Raw genomic sequence first — 23,685 nt, forward strand, 5'->3', positions numbered from 1 at the left:
GTGGACACTCTAGGAACTGCAGTTGTTAGCACAGCATCAGCTTCATTACTCAAGATCAGAGGCTAACACATTAGATGTTAGCCAAGTTAGCTTGCTTGCTGAGTTTTTGTTGCTGATGGGTGTAGGAAATTATGAAGAAAAGAAAGGTTTTTTTACCACCTGATATGTGGTACTTAGAAAACTATTTTAACATACTAGCTAGATATAACATTTGATCCTTTTTCACATGTGTTGTTGCTTAAAGTCATTTGACAGAAAACAAATATAGCATGCTACAACTTCACCAATCTGAGGATTTGTTGCTTCAGTCTTTGTTGTTTACGTGTAAAGAAAATGTTTATAGGTACACTAACCATAATTAACCAATGGATTAAAATAGAAGAAAAATAGCCAGTTACAGTCCTTGTAGCATGTGATATGACTAAATGTTATGTAAGATCAAGTACAGGCTTAAAGGGCGGACAAGGATCCCAGTCACTGTCAAGTCTTCTGTTGCCTTCAAGTGCTGCCAGGAATATTGTAATAGTTAGTTGTCTCCTTGTAGCACATTACACATTAGCCTCAAGCACACTACTGTAAAATGGACAGACTGTCAAGTCCTTTGTTGCCTTCATGTACTGTCTGAATCATTGTAATAATGAGCACTGTCAACTTAGATAAATACTTTCATTATACAACAGGATTTGGCTGTTAATGTGTTATTGAAATATATTGCATCAGCTCTCAAAAAAAAATGACAAACAAAACTTTTCACATTTTGTTTTGTTAGAAAATACTTTGTGAAGGAACAAGTAGTGTTTTCAATTTCTGGCCCCAAGGGCAGCAGATTGTGAGGAGCATTTGAAGGCAGCATGACTCTCCAGGTATAACTCATCTCTTGCCTCCAACAATAGAACAGACATCTCACCAGTCATACAAAAGATATGTGGTCACATGACAGACAGGGCTGTATTAAGTGAGCTTTTTATGTTGGAGGGGATGGTTGAACTTGTCTTTGTGTGGATGTCAAAGAATAAGACCTGAATTTGCTGCTAATCCCATCTTTTCTTGAGGAATATACAAGAGGTAGGATTTAAGCTTGACCTCTTGGTTGCTTGACAAAAAGAAAACTAACATACAGGTACAGGTCAAATATGGCAATTTTAAAGATTTAAATGTTGTTGACTGTTCATAGATCTGACTGAAACTTAAGTGTGTTCTACCAAATTCAAGACATAAACTCCTCTTCTTGATTTTACGACTAGCTGTGGCTCATACAAAGTCATAAAAGCTGAATAAAATCAGCTCAGACATTGCCTAAGTAGCCTCTTGAAGATTTTATGATAGTTTTTCTTTCATGTATTCTGATCTGAGCAGTGCCTATGCTGGTGAAAAAAGGTGCTAATCTCACCCCTGAGACTGCTGTGTCGGTAGCATGCTTTGGGCTTTGACTTAATGCGGCCTAATGCTGAAACCAGCGCCCGCAACATTCCTGCCGCTGTCAGACTGTGTATTATTACAAAGTTTCAGCCAGACGGGGACTGACCGCATGCATTAAAGCAAATACACGTTTAATACCCCAGCCATGACAAGCCTCATACACTACGAGTTCTTTCTGGGCTTCCAGTCAGTGCTTTTCTTCAACCAGATGGCCTTTTCTATCTTTTTACATTACACTTTCTCATCTTCACATTATGCTTTGACGTCAGCTGCTTCATCAGATGGCACAAGAAATAACCACACAGTGACACAAGGACCGTAATGTTTTAATTTGATCAGATATGTCACAGAATTTAAACTAATGCATGATATTAGACTGTAATCACATGCAGGGGAAGTGTAAATATGCAATGCAAAGATTAAATGTGCAGCTAGCCCTTTAAACGACTTGAAAGATGACAGCCAAGCAAGGGAACAGTGGTCGGATCAAGGCATGTGAGGCTCATTTTCTTTATCCCAACATCACCTGAAACAAAATATGACACTGTTGTTACAAAACGCCTGGAATGAACTTGGGGTTTAAATCAAGACAGACCTGTGAGGCATTGTTATAAAAAAATCATCCCCAAACAGCAGCTGACCAAACCACAGCAACAAAAATAGCCTGTCTGCCCATTGATTTACTGTGAGTTCTGTGAGGTGAGCCAAAGCCATTGTCTACAGGAGCAGCTCTACACCTGTTCAAAGGCACTCTCTATTATTCTTAAAAATAGATCCCCGCTCCCCTTCACTGCTCTGACACTGGTGTTTATGAGCTGTTTTATAGTTTATGCCCTTGGAAAAAAAAACGTGATCAGAAGGACTGTTGAGTACAACCATGTTCTAACATTTCACTGATATTTACTGTATTTTAATACACAAGGGAATGAATGAGTAAAGCGTTATTAAATCCATGCTACCTTAACCTTGACCTAAATAACCCAAATGTCGTTTGTTAAAGGGAGGCTCAGGCTTTTTTAAGCGGGGTTACTGGAGTAATGACTCAGAGGCTGAGCTATGTGCTGCTCCGAATTAGGTCTTAAGAAAGATGTTGTTTTATTATGAGTAACATTTTTCCTTTTCTAGTAAAAAGCCAATTTATCAGAATTAAGTTGTAATTTTAAGAAAGAAGTCGTTTTTCTTCACATGCTTTGGTTAATCAGCATGAAGACTAATGATAGCCTACAATGATTACTTTTTTATCTCATAAATGTACAAGTTTATTGTTATAAATGTACAACTTAAATCCGAATGATAACTCTATTTTTTTTGGTAAAAGGTGGCCCCAATACTCCATCCAAATTGTGGTAGTATTGTAGTATTTCATCAAAGAAAAGCTTTCTATTTTTGTTATAAATCTTTTTATTAGAGACACAATCAGAGCAAAATCCAGTGATGTCAATTCAAAATATACAATGCCCACAACAATGAACATTGTCTCTGCATTCAAAGAAAATTATAATATCAATTTCCCTCTGCAAAATTATCAGATACGTTGTTTTAAATAAAGTAGTCACCAAATAGATACATGGCGATGGAACTGATGCAATAAACAAACAAAAAATAATCAAATTAAAAGAAAGAAAGAAAGAAAGAAAGAAAGAGAGAAGTTGAGGGGGTCTAGGTTTGAGGAAAGACTGGCAATGAGTGAAAATAATCAAGTTCCATCAGTTCCATTTTTTAAAATTCTTAGAACCACCCTTCACTGTTAGAATTATCTTCTCCAATTTTAGAAATGACATAATGTCATTAAGCCACAATGATAAAGAAGGCGGTTTGGAGGATTTCCAGAGAAAAGCTTTCTTAAATGAAAGTGTATTATAGTAAAAGTTGACAGGAGTAGTACGAAATGTACCTGTCAAGAATTTGATGGAAATATAAACAGAACCTTTAATGTCAGTGAGTAAAAATATATATGATGATATACTCTATATGATGGTTTAGACAGGAAGTAGTGGTAAGCATGAGGCCTGCAAATCTACAAACCAACACCTTCAAAGCAGGGGCAAATCCAGACTTAGGCTGTTTCCGAAAGCGCCTACTATACTAGCAGTACGTACTGATTTGTCCAAAATTCAGTATGTAGTCTGCAGTATGTGAACAAGAGCAAAATCTGCAGTATGCCAAAACTCCCCGGATGTCTACTGATTCGGGAAAAAATCTCAGCATGCATCGGACCAGTCTGCCTCGCGTACTGTTTCCCATAATGCATAGCGCTCGTTCTGCTTTTTCTTTTCCCTTATTTTTTGGCGGGGGGAAATTTGTTTTTGGGTGCTGTGAAAGTTATCAAATTACATATAAACTACTTCCTAACTTTTTAAATCATAAATGGATGCTAAAGAAGCATTTTATTTATCGGCTTCGCCGTTGTTTATTTCCGCTTTCCGAAACCGGAAATCCAGCGACGTCTGGCTCAGCATGCTGCATGAGAGATCGAACAGAACAGTCATACTACATACTAAATTCAAACGCAGTATGTAGTAGGCAATACCTACTGCCTACTACATTAGTAAGTAGTATGTAGCAGGCCATTTCGGAAACAGCCTTATTTTGACTAAGATGGCCCCACTGCGGCATTGGCAGAGGCAGGGATGGCCGAGGTATTAGTGCATAACTATAGTAGTACAGCTTTGACTTAGAAGAGTAATACAACAGAGTGGGAACACATACGTCTTTTGATGTTGATTCTTTTGGGACCTAAAGTCAAAAGTCACAATTGAAGGAACTAACAAGAGAAAATGTGCTACATTTAAATACCACTGCCACTCAGTTAGCTCATCCAAAATGGTCATTTTTAAGTCCCAACAGTGTCCAGGCAAATAGCCAGTCATAGCTTGGCACCTGGGGTGGCCGATCACATTTCGTTGGGGGGCAGTGCCACCCATGGACACCCCTCTGGAAATGCCACTGCTTGTGGAAATCACTGACCAGAGTTGTTCATTTACAGAAACATAGAGAGTTTGTGTAACATAGTGGGCACACTACCCCCCTGTCATACTTGTGGTGAGAGAGAGCAGTGGATGACCAATGAGTAACACATAACTTAAAATAACTAAGGGGGGAGTCAACGACATTCCTGACTCCAACTTACTGGCTAACACATAAATACAAGTACAAGAAACACTGAATGAGCTGAAAGCCCATGTACAGTATGGAAAGCACATTATACCTGCTGCTTAGAGGAAAAACATCAGCTATCACTACAATAGGTCTAGGGAGGAAAAAGCTTGTCTGACTTCTTGGACAGCCAGTTATCACCATAAACCACACAGAACACAATATCCCTTCTACCCCTTGTTTTTCAGTTTAAGTAGAACAGTTTTAACCTATCATGTAGGTGGGTTTCAAAAAGTTTTATTAAACCGCACAGAAATCAGATTGAATTGGTTCCTTTTTATAATAATGTCAGCCAGTTTGCATAGCTATCAGACCAAATCACTCTTATGGAGATGGAAATTTATTGCGGCATGCCACTTTAATGTCTATTGAGCACCTGGAAAATTGTTTTCCAGGAGTACGTATTTGAGCTAATATGACATGCATAGAGCTTCAGATGTGTCGGTTTGTCCCCTGAAGGAACCGTGTAGTCCTGATAGCTCCAGCATTGCTCAGTCTCCAGTCACCCTGCCTGCAGCCTTGATCAGTGCCAAGAGGAAATGGCTGAGGATTAGGCCTGGAGCTGTTTAAAGCCCTGGGCCTCTGCTTTCAGTGCCCATGGTGGAATCATTTCAAATTCTACAATTGCTCCAATCTTATAGCATATAGCCAGGTTTTTTGTTTGTTTTTTAGTAGGTTTTGGTTTGTTTATTTGCTAAAAATGTTAAAAGCACTGAAAAGAGATGAAAAAATCCAGGGTTACAAAGCATCTACAATGGGAAAGAAGTCTCAAGGGCTTGTAAAAAAATATTACAAATGACAAGACAAAGAGGAAAAATATCAATAGGACAAACAACAATCAAAATCACAATGACAACACATTAAAATACACAGGATCATGGGAGTGTGTGTGTGTGTGTGGGTGTGTGTGTGTGTGTGTGTGTGTGGGTGTGTGTGTGTGTGTGTGTGCGTGTGTGTGCATGTTAATTAAGTAAGACAGCTCTTTTGATGTTTTATGAAATGCATGTTTTTGTCTCTGTTAAAGGTAAGTAGAAACCAAGATGGCTGACGAAGAAGTCGAAGTTGAGGTCGAGGCAACGCCGTGAGTACCTTAGTTACATTTTAGTAGAATTAGGGTCTTTGGTAGTTATAAATAAATAAATCACTGAATCTTCACCTTTTTTTTTTCAGGGAGGAAGGTAAGACAGACTTTGAGAGCACTCACATTGGTTTTCGAATGCAAAGTGGCACCTCAAGCTTCCGTTTCCTGATGTAGCTGACCTGATTATGTCTTCTCAGAGGAAGAAACACAGCCAGAGGAAGGTAAAGACTTTTATCTTGCATGGCTTCATGAATGGTAGTTGTCTTATTGTTGGTTGTATCAGTTGCCGCCACACTATCCCCTGTCTTTTCTTTTCTATGTAAAGCGGCTACAGCTAATTAAATGCTTATTAAATATTCTTAGCATGCTAAAGCGCTAAACTTACGCTTGTTCCTTTTCATTATGCCGAGCATGACCAACTTAACAGGGGTATCAATCTCCTCGCCTAGCTTCTAAGAAGGCTAAGTAATGATGTGCATGCAAGCACCCGAATTACTAGTTTGTTGAACAAACTATTAATATATTTATAATTGTAGACCAGAAAAAGCTGTTCATACTCTGTAACTAAACTGTTGCGCTGCCAACTGCCACTAGCTGGGGCTGTAGCTTTGGTTAATGAGGCTAAAACTCTGTACCTGTATGTAAACAGATAACAGAAGGTATCCATAGACTGCATAAAATATGGACAAAGTATCTGTCACCCATCTGTTTCTGAAGAGCTGTTTTGAGGCCAATCGTTGGTGGCAGCCATATTGCTGCTGTTGAGCGATTGTGACATAAAGAGGCGGGCTTTGAGCCTCCTAGCCAACAGCTACAGTGTTCCTACCTGTCAATCAAGTCAGCTGTGCCTCTAATTGGAAGACTCTTAATCTCAATATCCTTGAAATTGCCACGTTATGAAAAAATTCAACACCATACAGTGTGTGCCGAAAGAGAAATGAGCTATCCAAACTACACTTGTCTTTTGTACCAGGCTGGTAACATGTTTATTTCTGCTGTAAAGATCTTTTTTGAATTGGTGTGTATGTGGTTTCCGGTACTTCCGGAGCCAGCCTCAAGCGGATCCTCAATGAACTGCAGTTTTTAGCACTTCCGCATTGGACTCATATTTTTAGACTGGAGGTTGCCACTTGAAGGTATCACATAACACGGCGCAGATTAGCTGTATTATCTATAAAATAAAGATAAAGTTGTATGTTGTTAAACTGGCATATAGCCACTCGACTGGAGCAATGTGTAACCAGCACAGGTATACAGACTTTAACCATTATTAGCCACTCTCGGCAAACCAATCTGAAGCCTTCACAGACTCTGTGACCGTGTTAAGTCTTGTTAGATACAATGTGCTCAGTTTTGACAGTTTTCTGATTTTTCTTTTTATATCAAGAGTAGTCGGTTAGTGGGACTTTGAATTTATGTTTTAACCAAGCAGCAAACTCCGGTCTAAAAATATAAGTCAAATGCGGAAGTGCTAAAAACTGCAGTTCATGGAAGATCTGTTTGAGGCTGGCTCTGGAAGTACCGGAACCACATACACATCAATTAAAAAAAGACGATCTTTACAGCAGAAATAAACGTGTTTAGCGCCTGGTTCAAAAGACGAGTGTACTCTGGATAGCTCATTTCTGGATCGGCTTACACTGTACAGGGGGTGAATTTTTTTCTAACGCGGCAATTTCAAAGCTAGTGAGATTACGAGTCTACCAATGAGAGGCACAGCTGACTTGATTGACAGGCGGGAACACTGTAGCTGTTGGCTAGGAGGCTCAAAGCCCGCCTCTTTACCTCACAATTGCTCAACAGCAGAAATATGGCTGCCTCCGCCGATTGGCCTCAAAACAGCTCTTCAGAAACAGATGATTGACGTCCCGGATCCTACGTCCATATTTTATACAGTCTATTGTTAAAACAACAAGGACGTTAGCCGCTTCGGAATATCCTTACAGGTTAATATAATAATTATTTACCAAGCTGGTAAAACGTACTTTCAAGATACATGTGTCCATTAGCTGTAATACATGAGTGGCGAAACTGACATATCTGAAAAGTTTGTGGTTTCTTCTTCTCTGCCCCATAAAAGCGCTCTCCGTCTGCAATGAACCATGTTGTGATCTGTGAGAGAGAGACTGGACACCACAGAACTTAACTGTGTTTAAAGCGAACAGTGTGTAAAGAACACCAACAAGCTTAAACTTAGGATTTAAAATGATTATGGTGAATATAGGAATGGTGATAGACTTGTACATCTAATTCAGTGCCCCTACACCATTACCATTCAGATCAGCTTGATTACATTCATATGAAATTAAAAGCCTGGTTTATGAAGTTATTTCTGCTTTTCTCTTTCATGATGAGTTTATGCTTTGATTTCTGAAATGTGACAAATAGCTCAAGGGCTAAGTTTTTTTTATCCCTGATCATTCACAGTTTTTAGCTTTGTTCAAAATGTCAAACACCAGTAATGATTTCGGCACATCCCAAGAGAAAAAAAAAATCACAGTGCTCAGAGTTTGACCAAATCCCAGCCCCAAGCTGTTTGCTACACTCTCATTGATCCACTAATCCTTATTTTGCTCACTCAGACATGGAGACAGCAGCAGAAGACGGTTTGTATGACTTCTTTTTGTCATTAAATACCAATGCTTCACTTATTTCTAACATGCTTTTGACATATTATTGTGATGCACTGTACTATGACTTCTTTTGTCATTTTTGGGTCAATAATAGCACAAAAATGTCTTCATTAATCCCTTTTTTGCTCTTGTTATATAGAAGAAGCTGCACCTGAAGTAGAAGGTAGTTCTTCATCTTAAATATTTCTCTTCATGCCAATGTAAACCCATCCGTGTTTTTAAAGATGAGATAGGATTTATTAGCATTTAATCAAATCATTGCTCGTGCCATCCCAGAGGAAGATTTTACTGCTCAAGGCTTTCTCTTCTAAGTCTCCGGAGACAAAATTGAGATTCTCACTTCAGCCTCATTCAAGTTTCAAATTGTTCTCATTCGGTTCTCATCAGTTTCTCCTAAAATTCACTAGGAGAAATAGTTGAGACCATGACATGAGCCTTATTTGAGACTTTAAAATGAGAGATCTCATTAATGGCTCATTTTCTTCTTTTTTTAAAATATATTTCTGGCCTTTTTGCCTTTATTGGACAGGACAGCTGAAGAGAGACAGGAAATGTGGGGAGTAGTGAGCGGGGGGATGAGAATGAGAATTGTAAGTTTGTGGACAATTACATTGAAATCTTCATTTTGCAGGGCACTATAAATGTTCATGAAAAGATGAGCTCAGGCTCTTTCTTTGCTCCATCTGAGCTCAACTTGAGACACAAAAACTGAGCCTGACAAAAACAAATGGATGAGGTTAGCTTGAGAGAGCTCCCTGATTTCTTCACCTGAGCTCAAAAGGAGTCACAACACTTGAGAAATACCTGAGAATCATTTCAGATTCTGACCAGATCTCCTTTTGAACAGAAAGGGAGACTAAGCTGAGACTTTTTGAAACTTTTTTCTGGGATCAAAAATATGACGTACGCACAAAGACTTGGGAAAAACTTCAAACATTGTGGTGAATATTTTCTTTTCTTTTTGTAAACACCATTTGAGCAGAATTTATTTTCATTATTCAGTATTTGCTTTCTCTATTTTCAGCTTTCACTGCTATGTTTGGCTGCCAACGAGCTGCCTGCTGAGTTAATACTGGATGAATATATTTCAAAATTAGGCCTCCACTTTCCCCAAAAAAATTGTGACATCCACTCAGAGAAAATTAGAGTTTGTGTTCCAGTTAAGCTCGGAAAACCTTACAGTGGAGAGACAGTAGCTCTTTTTCATCTTTTTGCTGACAGAATATTGACATTTTAGAAGTCCTAATTAGACAATTTTATTTTTGTTGTCACAATTTAAGAGACAAGCTATCATGAATTGTCCAGCCCTGTGACATGTCCTTATCTGAATGATTTGTGTAAAAATTGTTGCATTGCATTATCCAAAGACAACATGGTACATCTCATCTTATTTTCTTTTTCTCATACCACTTCAGAGCCTCCTCCTGCAGAAGGTAATCTACTTTTTCTACTGTTACATTCTATTGTAGCACAACATAATATTATTATCTGAAATCCTGCTCTAATAAATATGTGTATGCTCATGTGAAATAAACATAATATACATTTTCAATCAATCTTTATTTGTATAGCGCCAAATCACAACAAACGTTATCTCAATACGCTTTTACAACCATACAGGTGTTGACCATACTCTATGTTATATTATTAACAATGAATCACCATCAAGACAGGATACCCTCCAGTTCCATTTTACAGACAGGACTCAGTCTGATCTCATCTTAATCCACCTTGAGCATTGCACCTTGCAGTATTTAGCTAGTTACAGCTGCAAGGGAAAAATTCCTGACAACAGGCAGAAACCTTGAGCAGAGCCAGACTGGTGGAAAAGAGGGATAGAGGAGAATAAGAGAGAGAGCGATGATCGTGATGAGACGAATAGTAGTAGTAGTAGTAGCTGTTGCCGCTGGAGTCTGTATCAGTGCCATTGATTATTTTATGTGATCATTGGTATGTTTTGACTTCACCATTCAGCAGGGTAACTGTAATTTGTTGTAACCAAGTCACACCATGAACATTGACTATCTGCCATCTTCTTCATGCTTTGCACTGATTATCACTGTGTGTTACTTGCAGAGCCTGCAGAAGAAGAAGAAGGTAACTGCACCTCTGCTTAACGTTTGCTTCCATGGTGTGACCAATGACTTTGCATTACTTTGGTTTTTGAATTGTATCTTATCATGTTTCACTGGGGCAAGAAGACCTACCTTAGTATTATTAACAAAGAATCACCATCAAGACAGGATATGATCCAGTCCCATTTTACAGACAGAACTCAGTCTGATCTCATCTTAATCCACCATGAGTATTGCACCTTGCAGTATTTAGATAGTTACAGCTGCAAGGAAAAACTTCCTGATAAAAGGCAGAAACCTTGAGTAGAACCAGACTCATGGGGTTGGAAAGAGGGATAGAGGAGAATGAGAGAGAGACAGAGAGAGAGAGAGAGAGAGAGAGAGAGAGAGAGAGAGAGAGAAACCAAACAAAGTAGAATGAATTGTTATTTGACCCTAAACCGTGATTATAAATTATCTGAACATCTGTACAGTGTCAGAGATACAAAACAAAGATGCATCCTGACCAAATACAGGCTGAGTGACCACCATCTGGCTGTAGAGACAGGGAGACACAGACAGACATGGCTGCCCAGAGAGGAGCGTCTATGTGCTCACTGCTCTACAGGGGACATAGAGACAGAGATGCACTTCCTCCTCCACTGTAGCAAGTTCTCTTTTCTAAGAGATTCCCACTACAGGGAAATTACTAAAATGGTACCAAACTTCCCAACATTAACCCCAGAAGAGAAACTGCCAGTTCTCCAGGGGGAAGGGTCAGCAGCTCCTCTGGCTGCTAAATATGTGTCTGCCTGTCACAGCCTGAGGGACGCACCATCCCATGGTGTTTGATTTTGGGTGGAGGTTTTGTGAGCGCGCCGCATCGGGTGAGGACATTGAGATATGCTGTATAGGTGACACCATCGTTCATTAATGCGTATAGAATATGTAATATATGGTTGATATGTATGTGATGAATATAATATGTAATGAATATGTTGTGTGATTAATGTATATATGGTGTAGTGTAGTGTGTTGTGAATATATATAATGTACTGTATGAATTTATGTGCTTTGGCAATAATATCTCATTGTTCATGCCAATAAAGCAAATTTGAATTGAATTGAATTTGAATTGAGAGAGAGGGAGAGAGAGAGAGATGGAGAGAGAGAGAGAGGGGAGAGAGAGAGAGAGAGAGAGAGAGAGAGAGGGGGGGGGGGGGACAAATAGTAGTAGTAGCAGTATTAGCTGTTGCTGCTGAAGTCCAGCACGTCTTTATCAGTGCCATGGATTATTTTGTAATAATTGGTATGCTTTGACTTCACCATTCAGCAGGGTAGCTGTAATTTGTTGTAACCAAGTCACACCATGAACACTGACTATCTACATGCCATCTTCTTCATGCTTTGCACTGATTATCACTGTGTGTTACTTGCAGTTCCTGCAGAAGAAGAAGGTAACTGCACCTCTGTTTAAAGTTTGCTTGCATGGTGTGACCAAATAACTTTGCATCACTTTGGTCTTTGAATTGTATTTTATCATGTTCACTGGGGCAAGAAGACCTACCTTAGTGCTGAGATATTTGTAGGAAATAGAAATGGTGATTTTTGATCTTTTCAATTCCCTGTTGTGGATGAATTTATATGGGGTGTAAATATCTTTCTATTCGGTTTATTTTGTTAATACATTTTGAACTGCCGCCACTATCTGAAAGCAGGTCTATGTTTGCATGGCTTTGGACCCCAAGAGCGCTTAAATCAACCCTGCATGACAAGTCATAAAGAACTTGTTTAGACTTACCATTTCTTTCTGATGGGCGAGGAAATAGTTCATATCAGAACATATAAAGTGCATGTAAGAGCTGAGTGCAGGAGCATTTGCAAACAATAAAGTCAACCAAGTTGTATCCTGCTTGCTTACGTGTTCTTGTGCCCTTTGTTGTAGAGTCTCCTGTTGCAGATGAAGGTACTGTAACTCACTATTGTAGCCTTTTGAGGATTCAACATGACTGCTTTGTGTCTTCTTTACCCATCCACTGGAGCAATTTTTCTGTGTCACACATTCTCACAGACATCCTGCCAACCTAAATAAAGCACTCAGTTTTATGTTAAAAAGTTTTTGATGTACCAAGACTGAATCCCCTTCTTATACATTTATTTCACAATACTTGTGCACATGCTACTCATTTTATAACAAAAACTGTCTTAGATGTCATATAAGAAATGACTGAAGACTGTGCACAATGGTCTTGTCTTTTATAAGCCTACATATTGTGTGTCATAATATTGACTTAGTGGTTTGAACAGAATCCAGAAAGATTTCTCCAAATTTGTCAGAATGTGGGTTGTGTGTATGTCCTCTGTTACTCCATTTCTACAGTTTGAGACATCAGTTGTGAATTCTAAACTACATAATATAAGAAATACTTTGTAAGAGTAATGTTACTGTCTTGATGTGAAACTGAAATTACGACTCTTGTCAAAGATTTGACAGATATGACAGACGACTCAAAACCCAAACCAAAGTAAGCCTTTTTAAAGTTATTTTCATATGTATACAGGAAACGCATTACAGATCTCAAAGTTGTTCTTATTCTAACACAGATGTTTAATTGCAGGTCATTTGCTCCAGCTATAGCTGTGCCAAAGATACCAGAGGGGGACAAAGTAGACTTTGACGTGAGTGATTTATGTCAAACATAAAGACAGACACAATTGTCGTCTCATATGGTTGGAGAGTTATTGCTTTTGTCTGAATACTGCACAGTGTGAGTGATTCTGAATTTATACATGTTTGTTTGGATCACTAGGATCAAATGTTTGCTGAAGTAATTTAAGATCAAGACCTGTTTTAGAACTTGTTTATGGGTTTTGCTCTCAAAAAGCACACCCATCTAATATTCTTTAAGGTATGCCAAAAGAACATGTGCTTGTAACTGCAGGACATCCACAGGAAGCGTCAGGAGAAAGATCTGTCCGAGCTGCAGTCTCTGATTGAGGCCCACTTCATCCAAAGGAAGAAGGACGAGGCGGAGCTCATCGCTCTCGTTAACAGGATTGTAAGTCTTCCAGGAAAGAGTGCCAGATGGAGTGATGCACCACCCAGTAAACAATTATACTCTGTGTGTGTGGTGGGTGTGTGTGTTTGTGTGGGTATTGATGTGCAGGAGAAGCGCCGTGCTGAGAGGGCCGAGCAGCTGAGGGTCCGCACCGAGCTAGAGAAGGAGAGGCAGGCTCGTCTTGCTGTGAGTTCCCTCTAATTTTGATCCTCTTTATTCATGACTGATCCCATGTACAATTAAAAAATAGCCCTGAAAACAACAACTCTTGTCTAACTTTCTCATGTATGCCTTGCTATAAAATAAAACACTGCAGGAGCAAAGTCTTTCAAAAAGTAGTGTTCTTACTTGATTAGTTTTGTTGTAATGTAAACTAACTTAGTAGTACAGGGTTGCCTGTGGTACATATGTTACGATGGGCTTCAGCCCACACCTTTTTCAGTCAACTTGTGATTGAGTAATTCACATATGTATGTATGTATGTATGTATGTATGTATGTATGTATGTATGTATGTATGTATGTATGTATGTATGTATGTATGTATGTATGTATGTATGTAGGTAGGTAGGTAGGTATGTAGGTATGTATTTATGTATGTATGAATTGAAAAAAATGTAAAAAAAACAAAACATATCACCCATTATGTCCCAAATCTGAATAAAGTAGACATACCCCCCCATTGTCCTAAATCTGAAACGTCGTCATACCCCCCCACCTCCACCTCCATGTCCCAGATCTCAAAAATGTCTACATATGTCCCGAATGTGAATACCCCCAAGTGGCAACCTCCGGTCACAAACTATGAAGCCCATGCGGAAGTGTTATAAACTGCAATTCATTGAGAATCCGCTTGAGTCTGGCTGCAGAAACACCGGAAACCACATAGACGCCAATTCCAAAAAGACGATCTTTGAAGCATTAATAAACATGTTAACAGCCTGGTTCAAAAAACGGCTTGGCTACAGTAGCTAATTTCTCTATTGGCACACACTGTACAGGGGGTGAATTTTTGCCTAACGTGATGGTTCAGAAGATATTAAGATTATGAGGTTTTGCCCAAATAAGGTCAAGACTGACTTGACTCCTGGCAGGGAACACATAGCTGTTGGCTCAGAGGCTCAAACTCCGCCCCTTTATGTCACACTCTGCCTGGTTTAGTTCTGCATTTCCAGTATGGCTGCCTCCATCGATTTGGTTTCAAAACAGCGCTCAGGAACAGATGGGTGACGTCACGGATACTACATCCATATTTTATACAGTCTATGCATACCCCCCATTATGTCCCAAACCCTAAAAAGTCCTCATACTCCCCCATTTTTGCCCAAACCTGAATAAAGCCGTCATACCTCCCCCCCCTTTACGTCCTGAATATGAAAAAAGTAAATCATTCCCTCCCTTTCGCTGGAACCTAAAAAAGTATTCATACTTTATGTCCAAAGTCTGAAAAAAATCAACTAATGTCCCGAACATAAAAAATACATCATTATCCTCTCTTATGTCCTGAACCTGTAAAAGGTTTTAATACCCCCCTTTACATCTTAAATCTGAAAAATCATCTTACCCCTCCCTTTTTCCTGAACATGAAAAGGATTGATATACCTTCACCTTTTGCACAAACCTGAAAAAAGGCATCCCACCCCACCGTACATCCCGAAGCCTAAAAAAGTCAACATCAACAGAGCGACATAAATCAACAGAAATATGTGAAATAATAAAAACTAAAACGAGAAAGAAAGTGGTGATCATAAAAAATACTTAAAATTAAAACAAAATCAATACAGTAAAATCAATAAAATAAGTAAGGGTAGAGAGTAAAATTAAAAATCAGTTAAAGTTAAAAAGGTCAGATAAATACAATAAATAAATAATTGAATACTAGTAACTATATGTATCTGTATTCAGATATATTTTCCTGGCTGCTGGATCCCTTAGTGTTTTTGTTTTTTTCTTTCAGGAAGAAAAGGAGAGGAAAGAGCAGGAGGAGGCCCGCAAGAAGCAAGATGAGGATGCCAAGAAGAAGAAGGCTCTGACTAACAGGACTCAGCACTTTGGTGGAGTCCAACAGAGGGTCAGTCAGCATACATAGATACAAAAAGTTTTGCCAAATTCTCACTCATTCACAAATCTCAGAGCCATGATCTGTGGCCTCTTCGATATTTTCTTTTTCATATATTCCTTGAACACATCCCCTTCAATTGATTCTCCAATCTAGCAAGATGGAAAGAAGGGTGCGAAGAAGCAGACTGAGAGAGAAAAGAAAAAGAAAATACTGGCGGATAGGAGGAAGCCCCTCAGCATTGAACATCTCACTGAAGACAAGTTGAAGTGAGGAGATTTTCTTACTCCATGTCATTGTTCATTGTCCTGCAAATATACTTACAATCCTACTTTACCTACCTTGTTTTACAATTTTGACATAGCTTTTCAATTCTGTGTCTGAATGACCCCTGGCTCTTGCTCTAAAGGGAGAAGGCCGGTGAGCTGTGGCAGTGGCTGATGACACTGGAAGCTGAGAAGTTTGACCTCTGTGAGAAACTGAAGAAACAGAAATATGATGTAAGTCCTTTACCTCAGGGTGTCCATGTGACACATACTCCAACAAAGTATGTTTGGCCATGAGTTAGATGAAACACCACAGCTTTCTAGTCCCTGAGCTTAACAAAGAAAAAAGGGGGGACCAAATCTACCTATACAGCAGGTTTATAGTGTTTACTAGTGAGCTTGGGGTTGCTGATCAGTGGATTTTTCTGCAGCAAGGGAGAGCCAGGCTACTTTATACCCATTGTCACCAGTTCAGTCAGACAACTCACGTTTAAATTGTTTATTGTAGCAGCAAATACATATTCATGTTTGGCGCCCAGGCTCTGGCCTCATCACTCCCTGCAGATGAGTTTACATGCAGACATTGAGGAGTGATGAGCAAAACATACTGAACACCCCCAGAGCCTGCAGGTGGATGCTGGGGTGGCGGTGGGGATGAAAGAATAGGTAGAGAATAGGCATGCAGGCAGCAGAGGCGTTGACTGGCAGAGGGAGAGATGGGAGATTTTCCCAGTTTAAATAGACCACCAATTTGAGAGGCAGAGGGCAGGATTGGATGATGGTTACGAGAGTGGGACATGTGACGTGTATAGCAGTGCAGCTCGAGTTGTCTGCCTGAACTAGCTCGCAGGCGTCGCTCCATTTATGATGCTTTGCCGAGCTTCAGCTTTCTATTGACAATAATGTGATGTTACAAATTAAAATGGTGTAACCCCAAAGGTCTAATATTCTTAGTTTACAATAAAATCACGTTTGGAATAGGGCTGTCACAATAGCGTGATTTTCATCTCATGATTTTCACAGCCATAAAATATCAGCATAACGATATCATCGTGATATTTATGAAAGAGAAATGAGAACACTCAGTCGAATTGAGGGAAGGCTAGACAAGGGTGGAGCAATATGTTACTATATGTTACTATATATTATTTTTTATATATATATAATAATGATGTTTTTATTTCTTACAGTCAAAGTAAATCATTTGTGCTCAGTTTTTTTTGTTGTTTTTTTTTTTTTACATTTTATGCAAATAAAGGAAATAAAGACACAAAAAGTGATATAAATTATAATGGAATTGGAATTCACAGTTTGAAAATTAATAAGTCAAAAATCTAATAATAATAGCAATAATAAGAATATTACTTAAAGGGGATAAGAGCAAAAAAAAAATGTGTAGTCTAACTTCACAGTAAAAAAATAAGAGAAAACAACAATAAAAACAATAAAATACAAAACAAAATAAAAATTAGAAAACAGAAACAACTACATAGCAGTCAAAGCTAGCTAGCTGGTTACTGAGTCCTCTTCTTTTTCTGCCTCTACTTCTCTTTCCACTTTATGGCAGGTGGCAACCAGCATCAAATACAACTGCTGCCCCCTACTATGAAACAGTTAGTTACACGACAGCTGTTAAGGCTGGTATTGTCAATTATCGGTATATTGTGACAGCCCTAGTTTGAAATTATGTTAAAGTTTTTAAATAAAATGTAATGATAATCCTATTGTGTGCCTCAGAAGCCTCAGATTAACTACAATATATATTTACTGCTTAAGCTGATTAATTGTATGTGGATGTACTTCCAGTGAAAAAATGAAAGACATGGCAAGTTGATAATATTCAGCACAGAGCCATGAAAAAGCCTTGGAATATGAAAGCTGAACCGTTACCATCTGTGCTTTCAAGTGCAAGGCTGTCCTCAGGGTGCCTATCTAAAATAAATGTGGCTTGACTTCCAGATCAATGTACTCCAGACCCGAATCAGTGAGCAGCAGAAGTTGTGAGTAACTGTTAATGAGGAGTGTGAGCCGCTTGGTTGTGTAGTTTTGCTGGCCGTGTGTTGACGAGTCACAAACTGGGTCTTGGGAAGTGGGGCAGGAACAGCACTGGGTAAATAGAAGGTGAAGCTGACTGTGTTCGTGGAGAAGCCTGCTGAGGCTACCTTGCGGTTTGTCTTACAGCCAACTTGTCACTATTGTCTGCTACTCAATGACATAAAAATGCCTAGAAGTCGCTGTGAGGGGCATTGCATCAACAAGCTAAATAATTCAAGTGGTAAGGAGCGTCTGAAACACAAAGCCTTAGTCCTTAGGGATATGAAAGTACACAGGCAATATAAGCTTTAAGGCATAACTGCAAATATGGGAAACTTCTGGGATAGTGACATTCACTTAATCAGACAAACCAGGACATTGAAACCTCTGTCCAGGCCTGCTTTTAACTTATTATGTAAAATGTGATTTGTTGAATTAGTTTATTTTATCATAGTACTTCACTTCTGTTGATGGGATCATTTCACCAAGAAAAAAAGGTAAGAAGAGGAATACTCAGACTCACAGTAATTAGTTTAATATTCTCTTTTCCCATTGACAATGTCATATCTTCAGTTTTTGGCTAGCTACATACATTTGTTGTCATTTTGGGACTTGCCTCTTTTGGAATGGCTAGCTACTGTCATTAATATTATGTTGCTCTTTGAGGAAATTAGGAACATACTGTATGATAATGGGGAAAAGTTAATGTTTTGGAAAACCATTTGATTTCCTGGCGAGTTAAGTAAAATACAAAACCACTCTGAAATCTGTCAAGCTAGATGTATGAGTAACTAAGATAAAGTTAAAGATTCTATATATAGTTATTTTCATTTATTAAAGCCTTTTTAATTCATTTTTTCTACTATTATTTATTTTATTTTGACAGTTTGACTTGACACACGTGGTTGATAATGAATCTTGATAGGATGCTGGTTGAAGCCATGGGTACTTTTCATTATGGTGGGATTTTGTTGCTTAACCTGCAGAATGATGAACTCAGAAACTGAATCTTCCTAACCAGGTAAACCTCCTTATTTAATTAGTTAGTGAATGTAATATGAGAGATGACAAAATTAAGCACCTTGTCTACAGTCTTACTGCTGAACTTGTAACTTAATATGGAACAGGCTAGTATGAAACTGAAGTTGATTTCCTCATTTAATATTATTACTGGGTCTACATACAAAAGTCCACAAAAGTTTGAAGAATTAACCCTCCTGTTATGTTCGTTTCTCTGGAACAGCAATAATGTTCCTGGGTCAATTTGACCCGGGGCATATTCAATTATCCAAAAGTGTCAGAACCCCAAAAAATCCCAATATACAATTTTTTAAATCAAATTTTTAGCTCCATTACTAACCATTTAAATCAAGATTTAGTCCATTGGTGTTCTTTAATTCTCACAGATCATGGTTCAATGAGGATAACTCACTCGTTTTTCATTTAAATTGATGTTAAAACTTTTTAAATGTACATTGGAAAGCCCTAAATATAAATACAATAGTTTTACATGACAGATTTTGTTTTTTTTATTTTACTTTTTTTTTAATTAATTTTTTTATGAAGTGATGTTGATTAAATAACAAGAGACACCTCTTCTGTCACATGCTGCCCAGATATTAATGCTACATTTAGCTGGTTTGGAAGGCATACATTGCCTAAAATAGACTTTTAAAGGGGTCAATTGACCTGCAACATAACAGGAGGGTTAAAGATCCTTTTGTCAACAGAAAAAAATTCATACTTTCAATCTTTCTCTCGAACTCCTCTGGCTCTAGGGGGAAATTTGACTTGTACAGAATCGATTCAAACTCAAATTCTACCTCAGGTAACATCACAACGGCCAAATCAGCCCTGAGATCTGCAGGATTCACTTTAGGTTGTAGTTTAAATGGTTACCTCATTTAGAAAGACTGCAGCTCAATTAATCAATCAATCAATCTTTATTTGTATAGCTCCAAATCACAACAAACGTTATCTCAATACGCTTTTAAAAACATAGCAGGTCTAGACCGTACTCTATGTTAAATTATTAACAAAGACCCAGCATCAAGACAGGATAAGACTCAGTCTTATCTCGTCTTAATCCACCATGAGCATTGCACCTCGCAGTAGTTGCAGTGGCGAGGAAAAACGCCCTTTTAACAGGCAGAAACCTCGAGCAGAACCAGACTCATGTTAACAGCCATCTGATAAAACTCTGTGGAGATCAGGTGAGTGACTCTTACCCTGCTAAGCTCTTCTTAAAGGACCACAAGGCCTGCTCTCTGTCCCAGCTTGTGCCTGCCTTTGTGGTCTGCTGTTGTCCATGTGCTTAGCATGTCCTCCATGTTTGTCCCCTACAGATCAATCAGCTACTGGTGCGTGTTCAGAGCCACCAGAGGTAAGTAGTGTTTACCTTTAAAAACCACACCTGAGAATTTCCAAAGGAAATCCCCAGGTGTTGCTAATATCAGCACTTCGAGAATCATTTGCTGTTCGTTGAGGCAATTTGAAGTATTGAGGTGGTTTTGGTCCTCTTTTAAAGAGCCTTGGGAATTGTTAAGTCAGATCATATATTTATGACAAATGTAAAAATGCAGTGTTTCCTTTAAAACACGTCATAGCCTAACTTATAAATACCACTGCAGATATAAATCTCACCTCGAAAGATGTTTCATGTGTTGCTCTGTCTTTTACCCCAAGGCCTTTTAAACTCACATTGTCCTACTCAATATAAAGTGGGAACATGTGACACAGTCCTTTAATGAGTGAGTTGTGAGCAGAGATTAACATAGTCACTGAAAGTAGTTTTAACTTTGTGCAGCTTGGTTCTTACTTTCCTATGGCTGTAAACAAGTAAAATATAGATCCTTATTTTTACATGTTTCACACAGCCATGAAAAAGATCTATTTAGATCTATTTAATAGATGCATGAATTATTTTATTACTTTGTCTTTTTTCACTCTGTATTAGTTTAATATGCTGTGCTATATTCTTTATTCCCTTTAACTGAAGTAGCAAATCTCCTCCATTCATCTATTACTCACTTTCCCTCGTTACATCCTCGTCCAGGAAGTGTGAAAACACTGCGTTCTTGATCCACTGCTATGTTTCAGCTTTGAAGTCATTTAAGTAGAGTAGTGATGGGTGGTTTAAGGGTTTGAAAACTGCTCTGAGTAACGCTATCAGTACCCAGTTATGAAAAGTATGCCGATCTTAACCAACCATCTTGGAAAAAGTAGTCTCTTGAAAGGCAGCGTTCTAAGACAGAAAGCGAGATGTCTGTTGAGTCATTTGGTAAGTGTCTACACTCTGCTTTTAAGTCAAATATCTGGTACATTAAAGTGAGGATGTATGAGATCTTCTGGTGCAAAAAGAGAACAAAGGCAGTGAATCAAAGGTAAGGCTGCTGCTCAGAGGATACAATCATCATTTGCCAGCTGTGCTTGTGTGCTTTGCCTTTTATCTAATAGCATGATGCTTTGGTTTTTGCCCTCTCTCTAACCCCTGTATTACATTCAATCTCTTCTTTATCTGCTTTCATTTTCTTAATGAACACTGCTGCACATGAGAAAGTGCAGAGCATATGCACTGATGAAATCACACTAAGTGTTGGGTAATATTTCTTTGGTCTACCTTCAGTGAGTCTAAAGCAACAAGTAGCTTTATCACGCACAAGAAGTTCCTCTACAGGAGCCCTTTTGCTTAAATCTAATGATCCTATTTACTTTATTGGATAAAAAACATGGTTAAAAAATGGTACTACTTTTAAATTTCACAACTTGGAAAAAAATTGTTTTGATACCTTACACTGAGAAATATGGCTTTCTGACCTTCATGAACACTTATTTAACATAATGCATGTAAGAAATTAAATTCTAAAGCATAAATACAATATACTGTGCCATAGTAGGACAAATACAAGTAGGGCTGGGCGATAATTTGATACCGATAATTATCGTGATTTATTTTTCTCAATATAAATATAACAAATGTTTGAAAAAAATTCAAGACTACTCAAGTTAGTCAGAAATTCCTCCACAGGAGCCCTTTAGCTTAAATCTATAATGATCCTATTTACTTTATTGGATAATAAACACATGGTTTAAACATGGTACTACTTTTAAATTTCACAAGTTGTAAAAAAAACATTTGTTTTTTAACACCTTACACTGAGGAATATGTGTTTCTGACCTTCATGAGAACTTATTTAACATAATGCATGTAGGAACTTTAATTCTAAATCATAAATACAATATACTGTGTAGTCCTACTGTGTAGGACAAATACAAGAAGGGCTGGGCGATAATTTGATAACGATAATTATCGTGGTATATTTTTTTTCTCAATATAAATATAACAAATGTTTGATAAAAATTCAATATAAATAAACCTGTAATTACACCCCTCAACCACTGGAAAGGGTTGGGGGGTGTAGTAGAAGAAGACTGCATTGAACAGCCAATCATGTTGCAGGGTAAGAGGTAGGCGGGTTTAAAGACAATTGGAGTGGAACGTTAACACAGCTGAAACGAGCGACTGAACACTGAATAACCGTGATGCGTTCACTGCACTGTGGGAACAATATCACTCTGTCCGTAACCATTAGTAACCTTACAGGGGAGTGCACTACTCAAAACAATACTCTATAAACTGACACACAGTATAAAATGTGATATATCGTTGTGGTAAATTTAAATAAGATCATGCACATTAGCATAAATTCAAGAAGCCTATCAGAGAACTAAATCCAGATACAAGCTAACAAATCATATTCAATTTTGACTCAGGAGCAAAAATCTGCCTTTAAATTTAAATTAAGTAAAAATGTGATATTTATTGTGACAATTATCGATATCGACTGATCTGAAATTTTGTATCATGATAACATATTTTTCAATATCGCCCAGCTCTAAATACAAGTATATAATTGGGATAAGTCTGATGTAAAGCTCCTGTATGTGTGTAGGTAATTATTTAGAATGAAAAATCATGTCCTTCTTTATTTTAAATCTCAAAAAGTAAAACTCACAAAGAATTTTAGGAGTAGAATTTTTATTCTTTGGGACGAGGAAAGTCTATTTCTGCAGTCATAAATTGACTCATCTGACACCTAACCCATTGTAGAGGTGGCACGCATATAAAATAATTAGCTACAATGAATTAATCTTCTCTTTAATATTCTAATTTGCCTTTGTAGGTCATACAGAGGCATCAGTATTTATATCAGTCTGTTTCATAACCGGGGGAGGACTCCTCACAGGAGCCTTTAAATATATAAATAAAGGCAATAAACACAAAAAAAAACCCATTAGTTTTAACTTTAGACAACTTTTTTTACTCAGCTTATCTATCATTACTTTTCTTCCATATACAGAAGAAGAATGTATTGATGACATAACATGTAATATAACTGAGGTCGGTCTACATTAGATTATATTACAATGTCATGTTGAGAATTTGAGTTTAAATATACCTTATTTTTGACACAGCTACTTCATTAGGTCTCATTTGGTGATACCTTATTTTGAACCCATCTCTAACTCAAGTGTAAAAAAAAAAAAGTGACCCAGATTCTCTTTGGTTGCATACATTGATTGTTCGAATGCACCCAAAGAATCAAATTAAACGGCTACAACGGACATAAGTAGTAAGTATCAAAGTAAGAATGCACACAACTGTTTGATTCGTGTTTGTGATTCCACAGCGCCAAAGGAAGAGGCAAGGCCAAGGGCAGGATGAGATAGATGAAGCTATCAGCAGGAGTCCTTCAAGGAAGCGTCTGAAACCGAGCAGCTGTTGACTTGGATGACATTAATGTGTGTTTAAATAATGAGGCAACAGCTGGTTTTAGTCTGAAATAATAAAAAGATGTGTGCTTTAATCCAAGAAGTGCCTCTTTGTGTGTGTCTCTCTATCACTTTAACAGCTTTAGAGTAAAT

At 38.1% G+C, this 23,685-nt stretch overlaps 1 protein-coding gene across 1 annotated transcript; it reads left to right on the plus strand.

Annotated features, from left to right (window-relative positions):
- Positions 1-23,588, plus strand: LOC117805406 (troponin T, slow skeletal muscle-like). The gene is made up of 19 exons (XM_034674126.1): positions 1-169; positions 5,600-5,656; positions 5,746-5,753; positions 5,854-5,877; positions 8,239-8,262; positions 8,429-8,452; positions 9,705-9,722; positions 10,366-10,386; positions 12,289-12,309; positions 12,829-12,868; positions 12,962-13,022; positions 13,286-13,402; positions 13,511-13,588; positions 15,359-15,472; positions 15,617-15,729; positions 15,870-15,960; positions 17,686-17,726; positions 20,106-20,143; positions 23,451-23,588. The coding sequence occupies exons 2-19, from the start codon at positions 5,616-5,618 to the stop codon at positions 23,483-23,485; spliced, it is 909 nt and encodes a 302-aa protein (XP_034530017.1). The 5' UTR covers positions 1-169; positions 5,600-5,615; the 3' UTR covers positions 23,486-23,588.
- The last annotated feature ends 97 nt before the right edge of the window (positions 23,589-23,685 follow it).

Source organism: Notolabrus celidotus, chromosome 21 (genome assembly GCF_009762535.1).
Source record: "Notolabrus celidotus isolate fNotCel1 chromosome 21, fNotCel1.pri, whole genome shotgun sequence".
Taxonomy (NCBI): domain Eukaryota; kingdom Metazoa; phylum Chordata; class Actinopteri; order Labriformes; family Labridae; genus Notolabrus; species Notolabrus celidotus.